Source organism: Tenrec ecaudatus, chromosome 4, assembly GCF_050624435.1.
Source record: "Tenrec ecaudatus isolate mTenEca1 chromosome 4, mTenEca1.hap1, whole genome shotgun sequence".
Classification (NCBI taxonomy): Eukaryota; Metazoa; Chordata; class Mammalia; order Afrosoricida; family Tenrecidae; genus Tenrec; species Tenrec ecaudatus.
The window spans coordinates 149138499-149157289 of NC_134533.1; the positions used below are offsets into that span (position 1 = coordinate 149138499).

General features: G+C 37.7%; 1 protein-coding gene and 1 non-coding gene across 2 annotated transcripts in view; both read left to right on the forward strand.

The window, feature by feature from the left end:
• Positions 1–2523: 2523 nt before the first annotated feature.
• AADACL2 (arylacetamide deacetylase like 2) overlaps positions 2524–18791 on the forward strand; it is a 37723-nt gene continuing 21455 nt past the window's right edge. The window contains exons 1-4 of the mRNA XM_075548856.1: positions 2524–2661; positions 7189–7411; positions 15174–15243; positions 17575–17746. Of these exons, the coding sequence (XP_075404971.1) occupies positions 2524–2661; positions 7189–7411; positions 15174–15243; positions 17575–17746 (603 nt within the window). The remainder of the gene's footprint in view (positions 2662–7188; positions 7412–15173; positions 15244–17574; positions 17747–18791) is intronic.
• On the forward strand, positions 16283–16446 carry LOC142447756 (U1 spliceosomal RNA). Its single transcript, XR_012784409.1, has one exon. It is a non-coding gene; the product is annotated as a U1 spliceosomal RNA (small nuclear RNA).

Genomic DNA, 18791 nt, shown 5'->3' on the forward strand with positions numbered 1-18791 from the left:
CACTCAAATGCAAAAGAGAAAACCACATTCTTTTCAGGTGCATGTGGCTGACACTCGAAGATAGACCACATGCTGGGGCACATGTTGAGTGTGAGTAAATTCAAACACATAGAGATCACTCAGACTTCCCTCTAGGAACACTATGCAGTAAGGCTGGTGAACAATGGACAATTAAGAAAAAATGACAAATAATTGGAGGATGAATAACTCCCTACTGCAAAATGCGTTCAGTCAGTATAATTGGTGTTCTATCCAGTGGTTACTGATCCCAAATAGAGATGAAATTAGGAAGAATTTAGAAAACAATGTGAATGAGAATTCGAAGTACCAAAACCTTTGGGACACAGCAAAATCAGTTATCAGAGAAAGTTTTATAGCCATGAATGCACACATAAAAAATGAAGAGAGACTTATGATAGACACTCTGTTACAAAGCATCCAGCTATTAGAGAAGAGCCAACAGAATAATCGAACTAATAGCAGAAGAAAATAAATAATAAAAATCAGGGTTGAGACACAGGAGTGGGACAACAAGAAAACAGTTAAAAAATCAATGCAGTTAAAAGCTGGTTCTTTGAAAGTATTAACAGAATCGATAGACCATTGGCAAACCTAATCAAAGAAAGGAAGGGAACGTCATCAATAGCCAGGATGAGGGAACAGGAGGTGCAGCCTCAGGAGAAGAGAAGGAAGGACATCGGATATGCCCAAGTGCTGGCCGCACTTGCTAACTGCCTGTCAACTGCCTCCCGGGTTTCCCAGATCCATGACCAGAGTGGCAAGTGCTGTGTGTCCAGAACTGGGCCCCTGGGCATAGAACAGCCCTAGCTGGAATAGGCCCGCCAGAAGACCATGCCCCCCCTGCAAGCAAGCTGGCCACCAGGGTGTCCCTTGTCCTGATACAGATAGCCAAGAGGGAGGGAAGCCACAGGCCAGGTGAGCCTCTGCTCATTGAAGACTGGCCAGGCCTGACCAGCGAAACAGCAGGAGAGCTGGAGTGCATTTGGTAGCAGCAAGGTCAGTGGATGTCCGCCTACATACCGGACTGCCTATCCTGTCCTCACCTTCTTCCCTGGACCCTGAGTACCATTCGCCGGTGAAATCATGGAAGGTGTCACAACCAGACTGCTCAGAAGCGGAGCATACAGACAAGCACCCTGAGAGCTGTTGGGGTGTTTCATTGCCACCTCAGGACAGATGGGTGCTCCACAGAAAGCTCTTCCGTAGACCCCTCACAGCCTTTAAGACAGTGAATGATTTTACCCCAGTCCTGTGTTTACAGTGAACAAACACCCAAAGCCTGTAGGTCCTAAGATTCCCTCTTTTCTAAACTAACCGTGACTCCCACCTTCAAGGGCAGTGCCACCTCACAATGTTATTTTCCCTGTCTCACCTCAACCGCCCACCTGTTTCTTTCTTCCAGATGTTCTCAGGGTACCAATGTCTCTGAACCAAGTCTGCCACCTTCAGGACCACCAGCTCCTTGACCACCTCGACCTTATCCATCCTGGGCCCTGAGTGGAAAACCCCTTCTCACAGAGGAGAAAGGATGTGGACCCAAAGCCCCACCTCGCTCTGATTGCCAGCAGGAAGCATCTAGAGATGTTCTCACCCAGTACCCCAAAGATTTGGGTCCGTACCTCTTCAGGGAAAAATGTTAGGTTCGAGCTCCTGGCCAAGAAGGGGTGGTACACCTAGGTGGACAGTACACCTGGATTGCCCCATCTAAGCCAAGTGGATTTGATTCAGCCAGTGAGGTTGACTAGTATCATTGACCGCGCCTCCCAACAGGGCCCCTGAAAAGTCAGAGGTTTTGCTCTGGCACCCTGTCCCAGGGGCTCCGACATACAGTTCAGCGCAGCCGGGTTACACAGCTCAACGCTGTGCCACGTCCCAACAACTGTGCTGTGGACTCTGTCTGGCTGTGTTCCATTACTGTAAAACCTGAAATTGCTTCTAACTTTCATAAAACTCACTTGGATCACACACACAAAAATGAAGATAATTAAGTTTATGAAAATAAAAAAGAAGAAAAAGAAAAACATTGTCATAAGCCTTCAATCTGGCTGAATATCATCTAAAACACTTTTTTGAGCGCATCTTTGCAAATCTAACCAATGGTAGAATTTTATATCCTGGTTTACTCATTCATTATTAAAACAAACCCAAAAAATCCCACTGCATTTAGACTGTTGGCTTTCTTGGATTTCAGCGGCATAGTTGTGATGGGTTTAACAATCATGTCAAATGGTTGAGAAAGGAATGGGAGTTGTTCATTTTGTCATAATGCTTGCATGACCTGTATGGCTTGTGTTACGCCATCTCTCTCAGGTGATGTGTGTGGCAAAACAAGTTACTAATGATGTAAAATATTTCAGATGGAAAATTAGTGTCATCTGGCAAAGAAGATCATACTACCTGAGTTCGTCCTCCCTCTACATTTTCTCTGCTCCTATACTTCAGAAGTCATTGAAAAAAAAAACAAACGATCTCAGGCCCTGGAAGAGACTGAAAAGAGGGATGATGGGGTTCAAAGCTTTCTGCTTTGGGCTGTTTTGTATCCTTTATGTCTCTTATACTTATCAACCCATCCCAGGCAACATCAAAGAAACCTGGAAAGTAATTGCTTTGGATGCCAGTGCTAAAACTTGTATACTTGTGGTAAGTTAAACATTTTTTTTCCTGTTCTTCAGATTAGGATGTCTGGTTGTCTATGTATGAGAATTTGTGGATTTTGATTATAATTTTGAAAGAACTATTTTGTTGGAATAAATTAACCAAGTGCCTAATATAACCAAAGCATTGCATTGTAAACGTGAAACATGATTCTTACTTCCAAGAGTTTATTGCTAATCAGGCTTGTAGCTGTGTGATTTTGAGGGGGCTTATTCTTTCAGTGCCTTGTGTTTGTTTATCTTACATTCTACATTGCAGGATTTCAGGTTATCTGATTTAGAGCACAAAAATATCATAGTTCCTAACTATACAATGTAGAATTCCTTTACAAATGGACATTAGAAACTAACTTTGTTGAACTCTTAGAATACAAAGGTTTTGTTTAAAATAATCTTTCACTCACTCTGCACTATCTTGGGATAATTTTTACCAATTTTTGACAGGAAAATAAAGAGATTCTGAAGGACCCAGGTAACCAGGAATGACTATTTCAGAAGTTGAACTCAGGAGAGACTCCTTTCAAAACCCATGTTCTTTCTTCAAAGTTAAGTTGCTCTCCAAAGGTTCTTTACAACAGTAACAATAGGAGCCTGAAAAGCGAAGGCAGCAATAGCACTAAGAAGAGAAAGCAACAGAGCAGGAAGGAGAGAGAGGGAGAAACAACCCCACAGCACTTCTCACAGAGTATCAGTTTGGTGACACTAAATATACTGCCTTCCAGTGTCTGCTAAATGCTTACTTTTGTTTCTCTAATCATTTACCACATGTAAGCTACCAAACCAAACACATTGCCACCAAGTAGGTGCTGCCTCATAGCGACCATATAGGAAAGGGTAGAACTACCCCCTTGAGTTTCTAAGATGGTAACTATTTAAAGAAATAGTAAGTTTTGCCATTCTCCCATGGAATGGATGGTGGTTAGAAGTACCTAAAAGAAGTATCTATAATTATCTTTCTAACTTCTTCCTAATGATATCCTTCTCCAAGACTCTTACTGGTTGCTTTAAAGTAAAATGAAAGAATGTGTGGGTGAGCAAATAACCATCTCCTCAGAGAACCTGCTATGCCATCAAGTACCTATATGTGGGGGTGGGACAGAGCCATGTCTGGCGTCATTACTGAGGAAAGTTTTCATAATTTCCTATACACTGAAAACTCAGGGACACAGGTTGATGCCGTCATCAAGAATACAATATTTGGGAAAGACTCAACTCTTAGAATTCAACTTTTAGATTTTCAACTGAAAATTATTTTTGGAGCTATTCACTAATAGCAAAATTATGCAATTTGTATATTTGATATAGTACCTGAATTTCCCTTTAAATGAATTAGAAAGGCACCCATACAATTACTATAAAGATTATTTCGGTAAAATTAACCATCTCTACTCGTTCAAGGGAGGATTTTATTCTGCCCTCTTCATTTATGTCCTTCTTATGACTGAAATTTGTAATGAAGAGTTGAGTTCTGATTTTGAAAAGAATAATGAAAAAAAAGAATAATGAAAAGTTTTTAACGTATGAAAAATAAATAAACATTAGGATAATTTACAAAATAGTCCTGAAAAATAATTTATTTAATCTGATTAAAATGGTAGGAAGAGCTATGGAGTACACACATATTTGGGGGAATTGGCCAACCTTGTACAATTTCCACAACATATAATTATACATTACCCATGGAGTATGCTAATAACAAATACCTTTCAGGATTGTTCTGAGAATTAAATATCATGCATTCTATTAAATAGAATTTTTTAATTGCCAAAAAATTACTTAAAATATGTACCTCGAAACAAAATGTGAGAGACAAGGCAGTTTGCAAAAATCTAATTCTCAAGAATTAAGTTTTTCAAATGACAACTTAGCTAAACTTACTCTGGTACCAAAACTTGCTTTAGGGGGTATTCTGCTTGATTTCATTCCATTAGTAGACAATCTCAATAATTCTCATTAGTTAAAAACATTTAAATCATGATAGGACACTCTGCTCCTTGTATTGACAATCCTAAATCATCAAAACCCTATTACTATAACCCAGTGAGGGTTGTAGTATTATTATTGTGTAGATGACGAAATTAAAGTTCAGAGAACAATTTACTCCAAGTCATACAGCAAGCATATGGTGCTGTAGAAATGTAAAATTAGGTCATCTCTGTCAAGACATTCGACCTTTACCCTTCACTAAGATTATGTCTTTGACGGATATAAGAAATGTAAATTTATGAATAGCACATGCATACATCTAAAATAAATACACTCAAATTCATCGAATAAATTAGAAAATATACATTTATACTTTATTTTTTTTGTAAATTGAAAAAATTCAGCAAAATAGCCATTCCTCAAAGGTTTGGCAAATTGAATATAGGGAAAATAAAAAAAAAATAATTAGTTGACTTCTGCATTCCACTAGCAAAAATAAATAAATAAAAAGAATAGGTTGGAAATGGTTACTAGAGAAAAAATAATGTGTTTATTTGTTTTCCCTATGATTGAGTCTAACGTTCACTTTATTCCCGGCATGCTCTTACATTGAAATTAAATGTGATTGTAATGGAGAGAGTCTATCTATGCTAATAGGACAATCGCAGGTTTGAAGCTATTATTGAGAGCTGGCTGTAATCAATAAATGAATTCATCGCGTTTCACATGATTCATACAGTCCCCAAATCCCCTAAGTTTATTAACATCCGCTAATATAAATTTCCCAGTTGAAATAAACCTTCTCACTGCATTCTTGATCCTTTTGTCCCTTTCACAGTTTCATCATCTTTCATGCGGTAGGTTCTAACTCATAACAACCCTAAATAAGGTTTCTAAACTGTAAATCTTTACGGGAGCTCACTCATCAACCCATTGCCATTGAGTCATGCCTATTCATAGACCCCTGTATAGGGTTTCCAAATCTGTCAGTCTTTACAGAAGCAGATGGCCAGGGGTGAAGGTAATCCTAAAACCTGGGTATAAATATGATAATGCAATGATATGAAAGTGAAAATCCATGATTTCATCAGTGAGCTAGTTAAGATTTATTGTGCCAACCTGGCCGATGTGGGAGTAATTGAAGGGCAGAGAGATAAACGGATCGGTGAGCCTTGCCTTTCTGGTTCTCTGGTCTCTTGTTCTCTGATGGTTGGACCAGGGTGCAGCTGCTTTAGCCAGATCCCTGTTGGCACGGCTCACTTCTTGCAAGGAATACCTGAAGAGAAGCCACATGGACCAACCTTGATATAGCCCTGGGTGCTGGAGCAGCCATGTGGAGACCCCTGCCAGGGCTGAGATGCTTACACGTTCACTGATTCGGCTTTCCTCCTACTGTCGGCATCATTGTGTTGTTCTGTGAGATGGAGGAGGGCTTCGTGGATTGGTGTTGGACATATGGACTAATGTTGGACTTGTGGGCTTGGGGAGCACTGGGTTGGGATGTTTTCTTGATGTGCACTTACCCTTTATATAAAACTCTGTTATAATATGAGTTTCTGTGGATTTGTTTCTTTAAAATACCCAGACTAACACAATAGGAAAAAAACAACCTACCAAACATTTAACTGTTGCCCACCATTGATCCAGAAATTGCTCTAAAGTCATACATGTAGTATTAGGCCACTTGGATTAGTAATTTACCAAGGGAAACTTTGCAGCTAGGCTCAACTTTCTCCCAAGGAGTTGCCGGTGGGTTTGAACTGCTGAACTTTCAGTTAACTGAGAGCTTAACTATTGTGCTACCATAGCCTTGGAATAATTGTAAAAGCTGTTTAAGTGCCCATGGAATCCTTGGATAGGTTTCTTGAAAGACCAAGCAATTTGCTTTCCTAAGGTCACCATCTTAAAAATTCTGTGGAATGTGTTTCTAGCCTGATTGTATCTGGGGATCACCATGAGTTGGAATTGCCTTGCTGGTAACTGCTACTATTATTAGTTTTAATGTGCCCTGTCCAGAAACATGTCACAGAGTTCCTAGAGAAACCGATTAAGGAATATCAAGGAAAGTCTTTTCCAGTGATAGTAAATATTTTTTCTTTTTTGGGGGGAGGGGGAGCATACTATAGGTGTGGAAAATCTATTTGGAATTGGAATTGAAAATCAGGAAATTCAGGTCATTCGAAAGTCACAAAGTAATACTATTTTGGAGCAAAAAAATGAACAAGGAAAATGAAAAAAATAAAATATATCAACTTGTTGACAAATATAAAAGAGCAATTTTATGACCCCTAATTTTCAGGTAAAACTTTAGAATTTAGAAATAAATATAACTGGAATAGAGGAAACTGCAGAATATTGAAGCACTTTGAAAGCCTTAAGCTGGTCGGCTAAAATACTGAGTACTTGAATTTTTCAAAGGTAACAAGATTATACAGTGAGTCTATGCAGTATTGTTTTCAAATAATTTTTATAAAGTGTCCTATTTCTTTTCATTTATGTTCTTGTGTTTTCTTTCTTGGTATTTTCTCTTTAAATGAATTTGATGCAATACTTAGATGTTAAATTAAAACTTTTCTTTTACCTACAGGCCTCATTTCTTGAAAATATAGGTTTTATGAGATTTGAAGACTTTATTTCCATGATAGTCACGATGGATAATACCCAACCAACTTCAGATGAATATATTACAGTAACTGAAACCACATTTAATCACGTTCCAGTACGACTGTACTTACCAAAGAAGAAGTTAGAAACCCCAAAAAGAGCTGTGATTTATTTTCACGGTGGTGCTTTTTGTTTTGGAAGCTTCAGTAAGTGCATGAGATCATAAGAAAAATGCAGAACTGGCTGTATGATTCTTCATATATCAACATATTATATAAATATGTATATAAAATAATTGTATCTATTAATATTAGATATTTAAAGTATATGGCTAGATGAGACAGATAACCCTGGATTCTAGTTCTCTGGAATACTATTTGGAAAATAATATTATGGAGAAAGAACATTTATTCAGTTTTTGTTTTTCTTTTGGTAAATATGGTTATCTCCCCAGATTTCCTACTGAAACTACATATGAAAGTAAGATATAAGCATGTGAAGGAGTAACAGTTTTTCCCCATTGGGATCAGAATATATTTAGGAGTAGAAACAACTAATTGTAGCAGATATTTAAATGAAAAATCAGAAGCACATGCTGTTGGGATTGCAACAAGGTCAAGTTTGTAGTTATTGAGAATAATAACAGTGGTCAAACACAGAATTAATTTATACTATTGACTCGAAGAGGAAAGCTCAAACTGGAATCAAAGTGTCATAAAATTTTCCACAAATTTAGACCCCCAACTTATTGGTGGTGATAATTCTAAAGAAATATTTGCAAATTCAAAACAAAAAACTAAGTAAATTTACCTTTAAAACTCTTATCACCAATAAGGTGGTGGTTTGGGAGAATCATTTTTATATTTAATAAAAATAATAGCATTATATAAATAAATCAAATTAAATTTCATTACAGCTTTGAATAATTTCCAAATCATCATTTAAAAATATTTACATTATGTCATTATCAAAACAAAATTTAATATAGGCATTATGAAAATGCATATGTCCCCACAGTTATGAAACCATGTCTAGTCATGTGGTAAGAAAGTAGAACTAGGGGTGAAAGGTGGTACACTGAAAAAGAAAGAAAAAAAAGTAGAGCTCCAGTAACTTCTAGCTCCTAAGTTATCTAGATCCTGAAGCTCATGTTTCTTCTTTAGATCATTATGAAAAGCACTACTAATCTTTATTTTATTTGTAGCTTTTGATTGTTAATTAGGTTGGGGTTTACATTGTAAATAACCAAGTTCGTACTCAACAATTTGAAACTGCTTATTGAAACACCCAATAGCTTGCCCAACGACTTTAGATTTCTCTTCTCCCTTGTAGAATAATACCATCTACTTCACCCACGTTCACTAATACCTTTCTGCCCTCTGACTCACCTATTCCCTTATCCATCCATTTGTTTCTTTTGGTATGGAAATTTTGTATTTTTTCTCCTTTATAACACTGGTCTCATACACTATTTGTCCTTTTGTGATTGGCTAATTTTAATCAAACCATTGTTCTTCAAGTCCATTCATGCCACGAAGTGTATCACAGTTTCATTATTATTTTTTAGTGAGGCATATCCCTCTCTGACTCTCTATAGGTCCCATTATTTTGTGAACCTTATTAATATATATGCAATACAAAAATTGAAATTAACTGATATCATGAAAAGAGTATATTCATAATCAGTTACCAATTTCACACTGACTTGTCAAAAGAGAACAATTTCAGTGACTCGAATAGCAGTTAAAGACTTTAGTCAGCCAATGTGCATCATGAAGTATTTGAAGAACACATGGCTACCAACTGAAGGAAGGTCATATTTTTGGTGTTGTTTTGGTTTGGTTTGTTTTTTGTAGGAAAGGGGTAAAATTAAAGAATTGTCCTGGCAGTTACAGTTGGGGCAGAAATATTCAACATTAATAAAAACTTATTAATAGAGATCTCTCCAGATTTTTCTCCTTGCTCATTTGATTTGGTGAGTGAATCCTAGAAACCATGGAACAGTATAATTTTTGCAAGCCTTGAAATTTGTCAAGCCTTCAAAGATAGAAAATGTAGATAGCATTTTAATAGAAGTAGGAGGACAAGCATAGAAAAGAAGTGGGAAACGGATCCTGTATGCTTTATTTATTTTCCTTTTTTTGTCTATAAGGACATATTAAAAAACATGCACATAAGCAAAATATGAAACTGGAAAGCTGCTGATATTGCGATGAGAAATGCAGCTCTCTGACCCTAGCTAAAAGATTTTCTATTATGCAACACCACCACTGGTCTGTCTATTTCTCATCCAATGATGGCTGTGTGTTGCTGTGATGTTGGTGATGTTGGAAGCTGGGTAACTGGTATTTAGAATGCCAGCAAGGCCACCAAAGTGAACAGTTTCAGCAGAGCTTTAAACCATATGCATAGCATCAAAAACTATCAAGTACAGAAAGTCTATTGAATAGAAACAGAAATGTGTCAGAGATAATCCCAGAGGATGGGGTCTCGGGTCAGAAGTCACTGGAAATGTTACTGAGGGGGATTTTCTTTCTCAATGTAGAGTCTGCCATGGCGACTCAAGGTCATAAAGCCCGTGGGAGTGAAGCATTTGCTGTTGGTGAACAACTGAAAAGGAAAAGAAAGAGCTTCAAAAATCTAGCAATAGCTGGAAATTGTAGTATACAAAATATGAATGTAGGAAAACCAGGAGTCATCAAAATGGAAATGAAACATATAATTAAATAGTTGAGGCTTCAGTGAGCTGGAATGAACTGATATTGGCCATTTTGAATAAGAAACCATATGGTTTACTAGGACAGGAATGAAACAATCAAGAGGAATGGCGCTGCACTCATCATCACAGAAGACATTTCTAGGTCTATCTTTAAATACAATGTTGTCAGCGATAGCATTATATCTATCCACCTTCAAGGAAACTGTTATTCAAATTAATGCATCAACCACAAAAGTTATTGAGGAAGAAATGGAATAACTCTACCAGTTGGAAATTGATCAAATATCCATTAATGCATTGGTAATTATTACTGATTGTAATACAAAAGTTGGAAGGAAAGAGAAAGGAAAAACATTTGGGAAATATATCCTGGGTGATAGAAGCAAAGCTAGAGATTGCATGATAGAATTTTGCAAGACCAACAACTTGCTCATAGCAAATAACTTTGTTCAACAACACACACGGTGATTACACACAGAGATTTTTCAAGGTGAAATACACAGAAATAAAACCAACTACATCTCCAATAAGAGACTATAGAGAAGCTCGATATCAGCAGTTAAAACTAGGCCAGGAGCTGCCTGTGGAACAGACCATTAATTGCTCATATGTAAGTTCAAGTTGAAGCTGAAGAAAATGAAGACAAGTCCTCCTCCCGCTCCACACATACAAAAAAACACCACCAAAAAAGAAACCTGAATGCTTTTGAGTCAATGCAGTTTCAAACACACCCTGCAGAACAGGGTAGAACTACATTTCAGGGTTCTCGAGACTGTAACTCTTTAAGGGAGTAGAAAGCCGTGTCTTTCTTGAGAAGGCAAGTCCATGAGTGTCAACCTACCAGCTTGAAACTATCCCACCTGAATTTTGAGGACATTGCCAGCAGAGATTGCTGCATGGAGTATTAATGACTGGAGAGCCAGTGAGCTGAGGTAAGACATCAAGAACATCATTCACGAAGAAAACGAAAGGTCATTAAAAAGAGAGAAAGAAAATATCAAACTGGATGGCAGAAGAGATTCTGAAACTTGCTCTTAATCTTTTTTTATTGATGTAAAATTATAATTCTTTAAAAGCTTACAAATATCAAAAACATTACAAAAATCCATAGACATTTTTAAAAATTAAATAATTTCTTGACATCATTATATAACACTTTCCCCTTGTTGTATTATTATATACCCATTGAAAGCTTTTTCTTTTCTTTTTTTATTAAATAATTTATTAGGGGCTCTTACATCTCTTATCACAATCCAATGTGTCAAGCACATTTGAACATATGTTGCCATCATCATTTTCAAAGCATTTTCTTTCTACATGAGCCCTTGATATCAGCTCCTCATTTTGCCCCCTTTTCCCCCCACCTGCCATCCCTCATGAACCCTTGATTAGTTATAACTCTTTATCTTGGAGTAATTAAGGCAAATGGAAGAAATGATGGACTCCAAGAGCTGAACAGAAAATGTCAAAGCCAGCTCAAGAAGACAAAGTAGAATATTTTAGTAAAAGGCAAAAAGATTTATATGATATGAAGAGAAATGGGAGTATAGAGTAAAATATTTTAATGAAATGTGCAAAAACCTAAAATTAGAAAACAGTCTCAGCATATCTTGAAATGTAAGAACTCAAGAAAAAAATCCAAGCCTTGAGTTGCAATATTGAAAGATTCTATGAGCAAAATATTGAATGATACAGGAAGCTTCAGAAGAAGAGGGAAGAAGTCACTGTACCCAAAAGTATTAGTCAACAGTTTACCATTTCAGGAGGTGGAATGCTACTGAGGAAGAAGTTCAAGCTGCACTGAAAACATTAGGTACAAAGAAGACTTTAGGAATTTGTGGGATATCAATTGAAATGCTCTTACGAACTGAAAAACACTGCAAGCACTTACTCTTCTATGTCAGAAAATTAGGAAGACAGGAACTTGGCTAACTGACTGGAAGACATCCATATTTGTAGCCATCCCAGAGAAAACTGATGCAAAGAAGGCTCAATTTATAAAAAAAATAAATGAATGTCACATGCAAGTAAAATGCTACCGAAGGTCATCTAACAATGATTGCAACATTACATTGACATGGAGCTATCTATCTGCCAGAGGTTGAGGCCAAATCCAGAAGAGGATTTGGAACAAGGCATACCACTGGTGATCTCGGATGGATTCTGGCTGAAAGCAGAAAACAATAAAAATATGTTTACTTTTGTTGCCTTGACTATTGAGTGTTGAAAAACAGCGAGGTTACTTGTGGAATCAGGTCCCCATGCCCCAAGCCATGGTATTAATCATTGCCTCATATACATGTGAATGTTGTACACTGACTAAGGAACACTGACGAAAGATCAATGCATTTGAATTGTGGTGCCAGAGAAGAATATTGAAAGTACCATGGACTGCCAAACAGACAAACAAGTCTGTCTTGTAAGAAGTAGAGCCAGAGTGTTCTCTAAAGGCAAGGATGGAGAGACTTAGTCTTACACACGTTGGGCATGTCAGGAGAGAACAGGCCTTGGAGAATACATTGCGCTTGTTAAAATGCAGGGGCAGTGAAAAGAGGGAGTATCTCAAGGAGATGGATAGACAGTGGCTGCAACAATGGTTTCAAGCACAGAAACAATTGTGAGAATGGCGCAGAACCAATCAGGCTGTGTTTTGTTCCCTTGTGCATGAATTTGCTATGGGTGGAAACCATTTTAATGACACTTAACCACCACAACATTACATAACAAACACCTAGTGAAATGTAATGGGAGAAACTGAGTTCTCCTTGTAGATGTATTTTAGGCAGCAGTATGAAGATTAGCCAAAAGTTGAGAAGTGACCACATTATACCATAAAATTAGGAAAATAAGCGCTATGAGTAAGGAAACTGATGTAATGAGTACTTCTCTGGAGGAGCATTATTTACAGGGTGAATTATTCAAGAGCTTTGGAAGTAGGACATTTTGTCAACCTCTACAAACACTTCCTTATAAAGATTGTTCTTTCTCACCTAATAGTTGAGTCTGAAACAATAAACTTTACAGCATATGCACACACAGGGAAGAAGAGGTAAGGACTCTTTTCTACTCCAATCAGGTATGTCTTAAACCAGTAGCTCTCAAAATTTAGTGCATAAGAATCGATTCAAAGACTTCTGGATCCCATCAGTGGAATTTCTGAATCAGTAAGTCTGTGCTGGGGTATGAGATTTGCATTCACAGTCAGTTTCCAGTTGGTCCTGGTCCAGGAACCACATTCAGTTGGACTAGACTACTTCTGATAATCATTAATGCTTGATAATCAGACCTCTGCCCCTGCTGAGGCCCAGAAACCCTGAAATGTGCATCTGATCTGCTCTGTCTCTCCTTTCTATCAATGATTTACTATTGTGATTTTGAGTCACTCCAGGACTCCTAACCCCTTGCCAGTCATCTACAGACCATGCTGATTACTAGTTCAGAGCAAATAATGGATATAAGGAATTACATGCTTTCCAAGTTTTGTACCTTTCATCCCCTGCTTAATCCTTCCCTTCCGTTTATTTAACAGTTATACCCAACCCCTATCTAATTTCCTTTCAACACTTTTAGAGAAAAAGCTATCTCAAATTTGACAAGATTTTTTATGCTACTTTTGTGGAATCACATGATTCTTAACCCAGTCTTTGACTTTATCTATCTGCAGCCATCCGGTACCATAAAGACGTTTGAGATTTTTGAATTGACTCCTAAACATTTCATGGACAGTTATATAGCTTAAATAATTTATTTTAAATTAAGAAACACAGGGAAACATTTCTCTGATAGATATTTTGCATACTTCTGTGGTTCTTGTTTTACAGCATTTTACCCAATGTTTCTTGGTCAGGGAGCAGGGAAAGATACGAGCAGGCAAATATATGTGACCTCAGAGTTTGAGATGAGAATGGGAAACAAAAAAACTTAGTCTGGTTCTTATAAGGACAGTACAAAATGATCGGAAGATGAAAATGAAAACATAGGTTTTTAATAAATCATTGAAATTTTTAACTATTAAAGTCAAAGAATTCTTGTATTTTGTTCTTTATCTGTGCATTGCATTGTCTTAAAATATCTTTAATCAAACATTATTCTTTCTACCTAAAAGGCTAGATTATTAACTCTTCCCTTCTTAGGCTTTATATTACTAGTACTTATTTTTATTTGAAGCTTTACAAGGGACACCTTAAGAAAGTTTGGAATAGACCACTTAATAAATCACAGGTAGTTCCAAAAAAACAGAAAAGAAAGAAAGTTTGGGATTTGGTCACAATCCTGGAAATATCTCCGTTCTACACTAGTTACCGAATGTGTCCAATTGTTGAGGACACACACAGATTCATGTTGTTCAGGGAGTCAGCGCATACCACCTTTCTCCCTGAGTTACAAACCACTTGAGATAGCTATGGCTCCATAGATTCTGGAAACTGGAAGCGAAAGCATCCCCATACTTCTGATAAAGATTTGGGGGAACAAATATCTAAGTGTTGATGATGGGCAGCTTTTGGGTTGGAGAGACCAGCCCTGGTAGTGCAGTGGTTAAACTGATTGACTTCCTAGTTGCTCAGAGGGAGAGCAATGTGGCAGTCTGCTACAGAGGTTGCAACCATGGCAACCTTATGGGGCAGTTCTACTTTGTTTTAGTTCATTGGGTCACCGTGGATCTGGATCCACTCCATGATAAGAGGTTTACCCAGTCATGGCGACTCACCACACTGTCCTCCTTCTCCCGATGAACTGTGCTATCTAGACAGAGGTAGAGTAGAATGCACTATGTCCACAAGGCCAAAATAGAACAAAATAAAAATCCATTGCATCTAGTCAATTCCTGGTCATATCAACCCTATAGTACAGAAACCCCTTAGGGTTTTCAAGGCAGTGATTCCCATGGAAACAACCAGAAACTCAACCACGATGCTACCACGGCTGCTATGGCCAAACAGGAGCTTGGAAAGATAATTGTTGGCAGACAGCATGTAGCAATAGTAGCTTACATTCTCCTCCCTGAAGTACCAGTTATCAAAGCCACCTATTTTTTTTGGAAGGGTGTGTCTTGGGAAGTTAAATTGGGCAGAGTGCGTCATGCTGATCCGAAGGTTTCTGAATGGAAACGGAGGTGGGGAATACAGACTCCTTTGTGAAACAGACATTTCTTTGCACATTTACATCTGTAAGTGTCATTGATGTTGTTGTTGCTGCTAATGTTGTTTTTAGTTACTAGTCGCACCTTTTAATGTATTTTTCCATTTTAGAGCAGACGTCTTATGACTTCCTGAATAGATGGACAGCAAACAGACTTGATGCTGTTGTTGTGGCAGTGGAGTAAGATAATTATTATCTTTTTGCTTCTATAATTTTTACCTTCACCATGAAGTAGTCATATTTCCAAATCAAGGTAGCCTTACCTGTAATACAGTTTCGCAGCATTCATAGGTTTTACTTGTCACAATCTCAATTCTCAACACTCCTAAAAGAGAGCTGGCTTCACATTGCTCCCCTGGCATTGTGGGGACCCATGGTGAGCAATTTGGGAACCTGTATGAGGATGACAAAATCATGTGACACCAAACCCACTCCTAGGAGCCCACATGGTACGGCGGACTAGGCCCTGAGCTGCTAAGGACAAGGTATAAATCAGTCACGCTCAAGAGGCACTCCTGGAGAGAGCTGAGAGTCTTACTCAGTAAAGACTGCGTCTGGGACTTTCTCTGGGGCAGTTCTACTGGCTCGACAAGTCAGAATCGACTCAAAGGTCCTTTTTGTTCGTTTGTGTCTTGGTAGAAAGTCCTAGTTTAAAGTAACACTGTGTTTAAAGGGGCTTCAAGGAATTCATGAAAAACGATCATGTCATTTTTCCACACATTTTTTTAATGCCCCCAGTAGTAAGATGAGGAGCCATGGTGCCACAAAAGCACAGAGGGCAACACGTTGGGTTGCTCACTGCCGGGTCATGGAGCAGACCCCACTGCCACTACTCCAAGGGAGGCGGAGGAGGCGTTTTGCTCCCAGCAGGATACACAGCCTCAGAAACCCAGAGGCAATTCCACTCTCTCCCACTAGAGTGTCTGGGCAGGACTCAGAGTCCCCTTGGTGGCAACGTTTTGGTCTTGTTTTGTTCTCTGTCGTTGTTGTTAGTAAGACAAGAGGGAAGTCACATCCCCCCCCCACACCCCACAAATAACACAGATCTACGTGTTTGTTTTTTTTTGGCTAACCTCTTACTTCCTCCCTACTATCTCAGGACAATTTCCAAGTGTGTCAAGCTACTTCTTTTAAACCTCAGCATATAAACAAATAAGCATAGTGTGGTATACCAAATGTGGTATAAGCATTTACTGTTAAGGATAAAAACCAAACTGCCATACTTACCTGGCAGGGGAGACACCATGATCAGGAAGGTGGTTTTCCCAGGGCGAGGCTCACCCATTGCACTGCGGGTGTGCTCACCCCCGCGACTTCCCCAAATGAGGGAAACTCGACTGCAGAATTTGTGATAGTGGGGGACTGCAAACACGCTCTCCCCTGAAAACAAAACAAAACAAAAACCCAAACTGCCATCAATCCAGTTCTGCCTCATGGCTCCCCTATAGGGCTGGGTAGAACTGCCTCTGGGTTCACTAGACTGTAACTCTCAGTTTAAGGGACTAGCAAGCATCATCTCCCCCCACCCCCCACCCACTTCCACGAAAAAAGGCTGGTGGTTTCAAACTGCTGACCTTATGGTGAGCAGCCCGAGGCATTAACAGTAGCCACCAGACCGCCAATGTTAGTACAGATATTTACAAACATTAAGAAAGACAGATTTTAAAAATATTTTAAAACAAGACTGATAGAGATTTTAAAAAATTGGTCCACGCATGCAGAAAACATCCATTTATACCTTTTTAAAAAATGAAATAAGCTGATTCACAAATCAATTTATAAGAAACAAGAAAACTCCCATCCTATAGTTCTTATTGGATGCCTCAGAGATGAGTCAGACTCATGGAGACCCCACGTGGCAGGAACTGACTGTGGCTTGTTTCTTGGCTGTGCTTTTAATGGAACTGGATTGCCTGCCATCTCTCTCGAGGGAAACAGCTGGATGGGCACAAACTACCAATCTTTCTGAACCAAGTGCTCAGCTATTTGGACCTGGAGTTATTTAAGGAAGCTCCCTAGAATAGTTAAAAGCGACTTAAGTGATTTCTCAAGTACTAACCATTGTGAAAAATGTGGCTTCCTATTGTAGAATTTTGATCTAGATTACTTAAAAAATAAAATTAAAGAGGACATTTATTTAGTAAATGCTCTCAGTTCTGCTGCATTTACTAATCTGCAGTGCTTTTCCAACAATGGCTTTTAAAATATTTAGGTCACCAGGTATATTATGGATATAATGTTAGCTATAGAGAATCTCCATGTCAAAGATACAGGGGCTAAATTTTGGACAAGTAAATTTAGGGAATTAATAACACTATTATAATAATACTGTCATAACCTATTACCCTCACGTAAGGACACCATAAAAACCTTAAGATTTAAAAATCTTTATGTCAAAGTTTATTTTTTTTATTTAAAGGACTTGTTATTAAAATCACAGATTTTAATTGTTTAAATATTGAAAAATAAGACAAAGTTTTCATAAATGATCTCTCTTTTTCTTCTTCAAAGCTATAGATTAGCTCCTCACTACCACTTTCCTGCTCAGTTTGAAGATGGCATTGCGGCCGTCAAGTATTTTCTTCAGGATAACATTCTTAAAAAATATGGAGTGGATCCCAACAGAATCTGTATTTCAGGAGACAGTTCTGGAGGCACCTTAACTGCAGCAATAACTCAAGAGGTACATTGTACTTGTCTTTATTCTGGGAAATAGATGTTAAGGTTTCTTTCTTTCCCCCTCCACATACATATTCAATTCTTCCAGCCCCCAAGGATTATCCTTTCCAAACCCCAGGACAGTTCTACTCTGTCCATACAGCAGTGAGTTGGGTTTTTGATTAAAGACCTTCTCATGTAACTTTCTCCTTTATTAATTTAATGTAGTAAGTCATATTAAATGATTTTCAAATATTGATTTATTGTTGCACTTCAAAGAGGAGTATCTTTTGATAATTATTAATTTTTTCTATATTCCTGGGTTTCATTTAATAAAATGTCATGAAGATTTTGTGTAGCCTTATATTAGGCTGTCTTATATTATTTGAACATGCTCTGTCAGGTTTTTAAAGTATGTATTACACTTAATTTATAAAAGCATTTGGGAAGTATTACTTCCTGATATATGTTCTGACTTTGTATTAGATGGGTTCTTACTTTTCTTTAAATGACTGAAAGAATTCACCAATGAAAAAGTTTGGGTTGGTATATCCTACAAAGTCAATGAAAATGAATTAGAGATCTATGTACATTTTCTATTTCTTTTTGAGTCAAAATTACTAATATATATGGATATTAAATGCATTTATTTCCCATAATATATTAATTGGCATAGTGCATATATTCTTAATGGGTTGATTTCATACCAAAGGGGGCAAAATTTGTTCTTGATGAAGGTAAAATATTTTATTTTAAAAGCCCATGTATTTTTTTATTTAAAAAGTACCATATATTTCCAGTATATGTGTGATATTAGCATTTCAGGGATTGACAAGGGAAGAAAGTCTAAGAAGTTACAATCAATCTTGTTAGCTGAATTCAAGTCAATTCCAACTTGGGGAAGGCAATAATAATATAAAAAAGCCGAGAAACGCTGGGTTTGTTTTTCACAATGCACTTATTCCTCACATATCACCTATCTTGCTATCTAATATTTCAGATGGAAGAAAATGGTAAATATAAGACAAAACAAAAAACACTCCTTGGACTATTGTGAGAATTAATAGCAC